Here is an 8879-nt window from a genome sequence, read left to right as displayed (position 1 = left end):
CGCGCAGAGCGGCGCGGGCAGCAGCGGCGGGGCGGCCCCGCAGCGCTCGGCGCGGCCATGCTCGGCCTGGACGTGTGCGAGGCGGGCGGGCAGCTGCTCGAGCTGCTCTGGCTCGCGCTCTGCTACCGAGGTGAGCGGGCGCCGGGCGCGGGGCGGGCGCCGGGCCGAGCGGTGCCCCGGGCACGGGACGTCCCCGCGGGGCTCGCGGTGCCAGCAGCGCTCTGGGGGACTGTGGTCCTGGGGACGCACATGGCGCACGTGGCACCAGAGCATCSCGGCGCGGGGCCGCCCGCTGCAGCCCGGGTGATGCCACCTGCGTGCGTGAGGGTGCCAGGGTGCTGCTGTCGCAGGGCTGGCCCCTTGCGTCACCCTGAGCGGCGAGTTGCCRTTGCCACCTGGCAGGGCCTCTGCTTTGCACCCTGGCCCGGGCTTTGCCCTGGCTGCCGCCTGCCCCAGCACCCCAGGGCAGGTGATGCTGGAGGCCTCGGGGATGAGCAGCATTTGCAGCCAGGGCAGCAGCTGGAGGGGACGGGGTGGGTGGTGATTTGGCAGCACTGTGCAGGGACCCCGGCTGTGCCTTGGTCTGGAGCTGGAAGCAGGGAGTGTTGGAGGACAATGGCACAGTGGAGAGCACCCCAGGGTCACAGGAGGACCCTGGCCCAGGGGAGAGCACCCACCTTGCTGCATCCCTCTTGCCCCCAGCACCCTGGCACCGCCTCCCCCAGAGCTGCTGTTTTGGAGAAGCTGCTCTCCCTGTCCTGGCTTTTTCCTGTGAAACCTCTGGCTGCTGCTGTGGGTGGCCGTGGGGTGGGAGCTGGGGCTGGTGGCTGCTGCCCTGGGCAGCAAGGGCATGCCAGGAAGTGACAAGAGCTCCCTGGGTGACTGGGCAAAACGGACCCAKCAGGCTGCAATAGTGCCCGGGGGGCTGCAATCTGTGCAGGCACCAGCTTGTTCTGCTCTGCAAGCGGGTCCCTTTGCAGGGTCTGCAGAGCCCGGTGCAGGGGACCCTGCTCTGTGCAGGGCTGTTCTCAGTGGGGCTGGAGCCAGGCAGCCCCGTGGTGCCCCAGCCGGCGGGGACAGAGCGGTGGCACCTGCTGSCCCATGTGCTCAGGGGGCTGCCATGCACGGCAGCCCCGGGCCGGCGCCGGGACCCCCGTGTCCCTGGGGCCGGGGTCCCGCCCCGGGGTGGCCACAGGGGCTGCCACCGCCTGTGCCCTGCAGACATCATGGCGGACAAGGAGGGGGTGACGCTGTCGCTGGAGGAGGAGGATGCCGACGTGGCCCTGGCGTACAGGACGCCGCAGAAGAAGAGCCTGCAGGAGATCCAGCAGCTGGACCCGGACGACGAGAGCCTGCGGAAGTACAAGCAGGCGCTGCTGGGGGCCATCCCCATGGCTGTGGGTAAGGCTGTGGCCGCGCCGGGCGCCGCTGTCCCTGCAGCGCGCGGGCAGCGCCCTGGCACGGGGCACGGGGAGGGCCGCGGCACAGCTGGCGTCACCCGCAGGTGTTGCCCATTCCCACCCCCCCACCCCATCCCTTGCAGCACGGAGACACCGGCATCCCCCTGCCGACACGGGTAATGGCTGCCCGGGGACCCCGTTGCCTTGGTTACGGGATCACCGCATGGTTTCCATAGGAACGGTTACGGAAGGACCGGGAAATTCATTGGCATGACAGAGATGGAGCGAATGGCTGCGGGGAGGGGCAGCCTGGGCTGCGGGGAGGGGGCGGCTGGCAAGGCTGGTCCTGCCCTGCGTGGTCCCCCCACCCCAGGGGACAGCGGTGCCAGCCCGCTGTGTCGCGAGGGGACAGAGGTGGCCCCTCCGTGTCCGTGTGGCCCTGGCCAGGCCCAGGTGCTCCACGGGCCCAGCATGTCGGCATGGGACGCAGCCCGGCCCCACTGCATATAGATGGCAGTGGGTGCAAGTTGSTGGTGGATATGGGAGCTGGTGGGTGCAATGGGGCTGGTGGGGGTGCAAGCTGCTTGGTGGGGTGCAAGGGAATATGTGGGGCTGATATGAGGTGTCAAGGGGACACCTGAGCGTGTGTCTGTGGTCCCTGGGACCATGGCACATGTGTGAGTGCCCCGCTGAGCCCCTCGGGCCTCTCCAGACCCATGGATGAGCACAGCAGACCTGGTTCCTCTTAAACACGGCCTTACCCCAAAGGACTTGGTGCCAAGGTTTGGGTGGCCCGAGGTGCCCCAGTGCCCTGTGGCTGAGCACGGGCAGGGTGGGTAAGGCCTGTGCCCTCCTGCTTGCACTAGATGCCCGGGTGCCCAATGTGCAGGTGATGCGGCTGACCCTGCTGTGCGAGCAGGCGCCGGGGCCCATGATCATGGACCTCACAGGTGAGACAAGAGCCGTGGGTGCCCGTGCCCGGGGAGGAYGGGGGCACGGCGGCGCTCTGGGGTCCCTTCTCCCTGGCAGGTGACCTGGAGGCGCTGCGGAGCCGCTCCTTCGTGCTCAAGGAGGGGGTGGACTACAGGGTGAAGGTGTCCTTCAAGGTGAGGCTGCTCTGCACAGCGCCGCTCACCCGGCACCCCGCGCCCTGCTGCCCCGGGCTTCCCCTCACTCATTGCTCCCGCACACCAGGGGAGCGATGCCCTGTAGCACATGTCACCCCGTGGTCCCTGCCACCCCATGGTCCCCATCCCTCTGCCCTGGGATCCCTGCTGTCCTCGGAGGTCCAGGCCACCCCTCAGGTCCCAGCCTTTGAGGAGGGCCCTGCTACACTGAGCACCTGCTCCTCAAGGGTCCATGCCCCTTGGAAGTCCCTGCCATTCTACAGAACCTCTGCCACCCCGAGCTCCCTGTTACCCTAGGGTGCCAGCCACCTTGGGTGCCCCCAGCACCCCTGCTCGGCGCCCAGTCCTCACTAACGCTCCAGGAGCTGGGGCAGCTGGGCAGGAGCGGGACATGGGGCACGTGCCTCTCTGCACTCCAGTGCCTGCACCACATTGTGGTGCGGTGCCCACCACGCGCCCCACTCTGCCCGCAGGTCAACAGGGAGATCGTCTGCGGCCTGAAGTGCCTGCACCTCACGTCCCGCCGGGGCCGGCCGGGTGAGTTGGGGCACAGGGGCCGGCGCGAGGGTGCCCGCGCCGCTCACCCCGCCGCCCTCTCGCCCAGTGGACCGCGACGCCTTCATGGTGGGCAGCTACGCGCCGCGYGCCGAGGAGTACGAGGTGGTGACGCCGGGCGAGGAGGTGCCGCGGGGCCGCCTGGCGCGGGGCGCCTACCGCGTCCGCTCGCTGGTCACYGACGACGACAAGACGGAGCATCTGCGCTGGGAGTGGGGCCTGCGCATCGAGCGGGACTGGGAGGGCTGAGGCCCGCCCGGCGCCCGCCGCGCGCCCCGCGCCGCCCTCCTCGCAACCAAAGTTATTTTTAATTGCTGTCTTATTTATTTATTTATTTTTTAATACCGCCGCTGCCGCCGCGGTGGCTGTCGCGCCCGCGGGGCCGGCCGCCCACCGGCCCCTTCCACCCCGCAGCCACCGCGGGCCACGCTCGTCCGTCGCCATTAAACCCTACAGACTTGGCTGCCGCTGCTGTGTCCTGCACCCGCCGCGGGGGAGGGCGCCGCTGGAGAGCGGCCACCTGCGCCCGCCGCCTTATCGGCACAGCCAGTAGCGGAGGGCCACGAGCCCCTGGGCACCGGCACCACCCGCGCCAGGGCCCTTATCAGCCCCCCGGCCCCGCGGCGGCGGTGGTGGCGCCATGCGGGGCTCCGGGGCCCGGCGGCTCTGGCTCGCGCTGCTGGCGCTGGCCTGGCTGGGCCTGGCGCGGGTGGGCAGCGAGGGGCCGGCGGGCAAGGCGGAGGATGGGGAGGTGGCGGAGGAGGCGGATGAGCAGGACGAGGTGCTCTCGGAGGAGCTGGGGGAAGAGGACGGCGTCTTGGTGCTCCACGAGCACAACTTCGCGCGGGCGCTGCGCGAGCACCGGCTGCTGCTCGTGGAGTTCTGTGAGTGCCGCGCGTGGGGAGGGTGCTGCGTGCCAGGGGCACGCACAGAGCGAGGGCACGTGGGGCAGGGGCACCCACACACGCAGGGATAGGGCGCTGCGTTGTGGGGGCTTGGGAGGAGCTCAGGGGTGCGGAGCAGGGCACACACGCCCTGGACATGGCCACAGCCCCTGGCACGGGACACGGGGCAGAGGCAGGGACGTGGGGTGTGGGACATGGGGCACACAACACAGGATATGGAGCAGGGCCACAGGCCATGGGGCAGGGGCACGGAGCACCAGCCCTGGCGCAGGGGTTGGGGTGCAGGACACGTATAGGAGCCCCCCAGGGCTCCCCTGGCCTTASCCTGCCCCTGGCCACCTGCCAGCCAAGGACCCCCAAGCCCTTGGAGACACCCCTTCGCTGGGTGATCCCTGCACCCACYGGTCACCCGCGGCCGGGGGGACAGCATGGCAGCCAACCGCCGCGCTGCCCCGCAGACGCGCCGTGGTGCCACCACTGCCAGACCCTGGCCCCCCAGCTGGCCCAGGCCGCCGCCACCCTGAGGAACGAGTCCAGGCAGCTGCGGCTGGCCAAGGTGGACGCCACAGCGCAGCCAGCCTTGAGCGCCGAGTTCGGCATCACCGCCTACCCCACGCTCAAGCTCTTCCGCGACGGCAACCGCACCCACCCTGTCCCCTACACCGGTAGGGCCACGGTGCGGCCTGGGCAGGGSGCTGCGGCACCTGTGCTGGTGCTGGAGGGGCCTGGGTGCTGGGACGGGTGCTCAGGGTGGCCTGGGCAGTGAGTGCCATGGTGGGGTGGATGCGGCAGGGGATGGTGAGAGGGTGGCAGCAGCGATGGTGACATCTTGGGGATGGCAAGCGGGTGGCTTYGGAGGTGTGCACAGTGACAGCATGGGCATGGTGAGCAGGTGGCAATAGGTGCTGGGGGGTGGTGGGTGCTGCTGGCAGGGGATGGCACATGGGGTGACAGAGAGCAGGTGAGAGCATGGCAGTGATGGGGTGTGTGTGTGCGTGGGGAATGCCAACGCTGTGACAGTGACGGGGTGTCACTGCTGTGTCACGGACAGGCGGCACTGGGGTGACGGTGAGTGGGCTGCTGTGTGAGGAGGGGCAGGGGGGACAAGGTGGCACTGGGGTGACGCGGGCGGCGCCGCTCGGCGGCCAGGCCCCCTGCACGCGCAGGGCATCGTGCGCTGGCTGCAGCGGCGCGCGGGGCCCAGCGCAGTGCTGCTGCCCGACGCCGMCGCCGCCGCCGCCTTCATCGCCTCGCAGGAGGTGGCCGTCGTGGGCTTCTTCCAGGTGGGCACAGCCGCCCAGGAGCCGGGGGGGGTTGGCGGCACCCCGGGCGCTCACGGCCGGTGACCCCGCAGGACCTGCGGGGCGAAGGCGCCCGGGTGTTTTACGAGGTCGCGGGCGACCTGGTGGACGTGGCGTTCGGCGCCGCCGAGGCGCCCGAGCTCTTCGAGGCCTACGGGCTGGCGGCCGACACCGTCTGCCTCTTCAAGAAGGTGAGCGGGGCCGGGGGTGGCTCCGCGGCGCCGCGGCGCCCGGCCGGCCGTGCCCAGCGCCTGCGCCCCGCAGTTCGACGAGGAGCGGGCCGAGCTGCCCGCGGGGCCGGCGCGCGGCCTCGGCGCCGCCGAGCTCTCCCGCTTCGTGCGCGTGCACAGCCTGCCGCTCGTCACCGAGTTCAGCAGCGAGGTACGGCCCGGCCTCCGCGCCCRCCCCGGCCTCCGCCCTGGTGCCAGCCTCACCAGCCTCCTCCCCACAGACCTCGGACAGGATCTTTGGGGCCAACATCTCACACCACATGCTGCTCTTCCTCAACACGACGGAGCCGGCGCAGCTGGAGCTGCGCGGCCCTTTCCGGGAGGCCGCCGCCGCCTTCCGCGGCCAGGTGAGCGGCCGCGGCCCCCGCAGCGCCCACAGCGCCCGCCGCCCGCCCCGCGCGCTGCCCCTCCGATGCCACCCCCGCTCAGGTGCTCTTTGTGCTCGTGGACGTGGGCGGCTACGGCGCCGGCGTGCTGCCCTTCTTCGGCCTGACGCCGGCCGACGCGCCCACACTGCGCCTCATCACGATGGAGAGCAACAGGAAGTTCCAGATGGAGGAGGAGGCCTTCTCGGCCGSGGCCGTGCGCGCCTTCGTGCAGGCCGTGCTGGACGGCAAGGTGAAGGTGAGGACGCCTGCGCCGGGGGCTGGCAGACCCCAGTGTGGCGGCTCGTGGCAGCTGGCCATGCCAGTGCTTCCCAAGGCGAGCGCCGCGCTGTTAACACTGAAGCTGAGTGACAGCTGCTGCTCAGTGAACCTCGGCCACCTGCACCAACGCTGTGTGGCCAGACAGGGTGAGAGGCTRGGGGAAAGGAGGCAGGTGACAGCCCCCTCCCAAGCACCACAACCGGAGACTCACAGTGACGGCAGARGGGGAAGGGGTGGTCCAAAAACACACAACAGAAGCGATGACCAGGAGCTGGTGCCACAGGGTCTGTGGAGGTGCCTGTTACCTGGCCCTGGTCCTGCTCGGCTGTGACGGGGCTGTCAGTTCAGAGCCTGAGGCCTCATTCCTTGCCGGCCTCCGACCAGGGCTGCCTGGTCCCCTCTGCTGCCCACCTGTGTCTGCCTCCATCCAGCCCCGTCTGCTGAGCGCGGAGCCCCCTGAGGACTGGGACACGAAGCCGGTTAAAGTCCTCGTGGGGAAGACCTTCGAGCAGGTGGCCTTTGACGAGACCAAGAACGTCTTTGTCAAGTTCTGTGAGTGCCGCTGCAGGCTGGGCCGGCCTGGCCATCGCAGCCCGCGAACTCCTTCCCTCCCACCCAGCCTGGCCCCATGCCCAGGCCGGGGCTGCCCCTGGCCCCTTGTCCCCCCTGCACCATTGCCTGTGTCCTGCAGACGCTCCATGGTGCAGCCACTGCAAGGAGATGGCTGCTGCCTGGGAGGAGCTGGGCGAGCGCTACAAGGACCACGAGAACATCGTTATCGCCGAGATGGACGCCACGGCCAACGAGATGGAGAACATCACCATCCAYGGCTTCCCCACGCTGCACTACTTCCCTGCAGGGCCAGGCAGGAAGGTGGGGCTGGGTCCCATGGCTGGGGGTCCCTGCAGGGCCACCCAGCTCTCCTGGAGCCGGGATGGGCAGTGAGCATCACCAYGCTGCTCCTCTGCCTCCCTCCAGATGATCGAGTACAAGAGCAACCGGGACGTGGAGACCTTCTCCAAGTTCCTGGAGAACGGAGGGATGCTGCCCGAGGAGCCGCCYGTGGTTAGTAGCAAGGGGGCAGGAACAAGGGTCCCAGTGGGTCCTCGTGGGGATGAGCCCTGCTCCTGTGACAGGGCAGGGACACCCTCCACCTCCGTCTCACTGCTGCCTTCTGCAGGTGACCGAGGCCCCCAGGAACATCACGGACACACAGGAGCCAAGTCCTTCGGGCACTGCTGAAAGCAGAGACGAGTTATGAGCGGGTGCTATAAATGACCTGGAAACGAAGCAGGATCTGGTCTGTGTCTGCAGCTGTGCCCCAGCCGCCCAGCGCACGGCGGTGCAGGGCGGAACGCCGGGATCGGCTCCACGCAGCGGTGCTCATGGCTGCTGCCTTGGCGAGGCCACACTCTGCTCTGCTGCCCTAGGCCTGTCCTAAAGTGCAGCCTGCCCTGGACCCCTGGCAAGGGCCTGGGGTCAGCAGGTGCCCGGGTCCCCTGCCCTGTCCTGAGCACAGCCCGAGGACACCCTGGGGAGCCCCAGCCCGTAGCCCTGGGCACGGGAGGGATCCCCACGGGGTCTCGTCGCCTCCCGTCCTGCTGTGACTCTGTCTGTGCAGCCCTGGGGGCAGCTGTTGCTGCGGGTGGGCAGCTCGGGGGGCAGCGCCAGGCTGGCCCTCCTGCTGTCACCGGGGCTGTCACGGTGCAGTGACGGGGCTGCCGCAGGAACCAGCCGGGGTTTTCTCCCCTGTATCCCCCGGGCTCCTATGGCCACGTGGCAGCCCCAGGGCCGCGGCAGAGCCAGGGAAGGGAGACGAGAGCATGGCGGGGCTCCCGATGCTGCTCCTGAGCCGCCCCCCAGCCCTCTCCCTGTCCCCACACCTCAGCCCATGACACTGGGGCAGCTCCCCCACCTCCCGGGCCCTGCTGGGCCGCGAGCAGCCCGGCCTCCCCCAGGGCAGCCCTCAAAAACACCCATGACTTCCCAGCCTGGACACGTGGCCAACCCAGGCTGGGCCGGACCTGCGCCACCCCTCAGCACTCACCCAGCGACCGACGGCCAGGACGTCTCTGCAGGGAAGGAAGGAGCCAGCGGCTGTTGGAGCGTGGGGTTTTATGGGGCTTTATTTCATTTTATCCAAGCACCTTTGAAAAGATCATGGTACAAGAAGGCACAGGAGGACGTGCGGGAGACGCCACCGGGGCRGCAGGAGGCTGCTGCGCTTTGCAAATGCACACATTTACAGGAGATCCCCCCAAAAAACGGAGGAGGTGGAAATCTCAGCTATGCTAACAACCTCACTAGACAYCCCATGATCAGAACTTAAAAAAAAAAGACAGAAGGAAAACATTCCTAGCGCTGTTCCCTGGCTGAAAGCGGTTGCGGGTCTTGCTGCACTTCACGCAGTGAAAAGCAAGTCACAGAACCGCGGGTCAAAGGCACTGGGTGACAGGTACAACAGGGCAAGCTGAGCCCCGCTTGGCCCTCGAGGTGGCACGTGGAGGTGCCAGGGTGGGCACCAGCACAGAATCCCTGACATGCAGAGGCCAGGGGCCCCCATGGTTTCCATGTGTGAGTGCAGGAGCCGATGGGACCTGTGGGCCCCTGAGCCGGCAGGAACGGGGTGCCCCAGGTGCCATCTGCAGCACTGCCCGTGTGGGTGACTGCCGGAGTCCCCGCAGCGGCACCAACAGCTCCCTTCGCCACGGGCA

At 69.2% G+C, this 8879-nt stretch overlaps 2 protein-coding genes across 2 annotated transcripts; both read left to right on the top strand.

Annotated features, from left to right (window-relative positions):
- The first annotated feature begins 33 nt into the window (after positions 1 to 33).
- Positions 34 to 3366, top strand: ARHGDIG (Rho GDP dissociation inhibitor gamma). Its single transcript, XM_026049016.1, has 6 exons — positions 34 to 130; positions 1222 to 1401; positions 2267 to 2350; positions 2430 to 2506; positions 3001 to 3064; positions 3132 to 3366. The coding sequence occupies exons 1-6, from the start codon at positions 58 to 60 to the stop codon at positions 3329 to 3331; spliced, it is 678 nt and encodes a 225-aa protein (XP_025904801.1). The 5' UTR covers positions 34 to 57; the 3' UTR covers positions 3332 to 3366.
- Positions 3367 to 3722: 356 nt separating this feature from the next.
- Positions 3723 to 7440, top strand: PDIA2 (protein disulfide isomerase family A member 2). Its single transcript, XM_026049015.1, has 11 exons — positions 3723 to 3966; positions 4446 to 4652; positions 5137 to 5270; positions 5342 to 5479; positions 5553 to 5669; positions 5740 to 5865; positions 5948 to 6142; positions 6597 to 6717; positions 6857 to 7038; positions 7144 to 7230; positions 7346 to 7440. Exons 1-11 carry the CDS (start codon positions 3723 to 3725, stop codon positions 7424 to 7426), a joined length of 1632 nt encoding a protein of 543 aa, XP_025904800.1. The 3' UTR covers positions 7427 to 7440.
- Positions 7441 to 8879: the final 1439 nt, after the last annotated feature.

This window comes from Nothoprocta perdicaria, unplaced genomic scaffold (assembly GCF_003342845.1).
Source record: "Nothoprocta perdicaria isolate Ctin4 unplaced genomic scaffold, notPer1 scaffold_59, whole genome shotgun sequence".
Classification (NCBI taxonomy): Eukaryota; Metazoa; Chordata; class Aves; order Tinamiformes; family Tinamidae; genus Nothoprocta; species Nothoprocta perdicaria.
The sequence above is the reverse complement of the archived record's forward strand: the minus strand, read 5'-3'. Positions and strand labels throughout refer to the sequence as shown.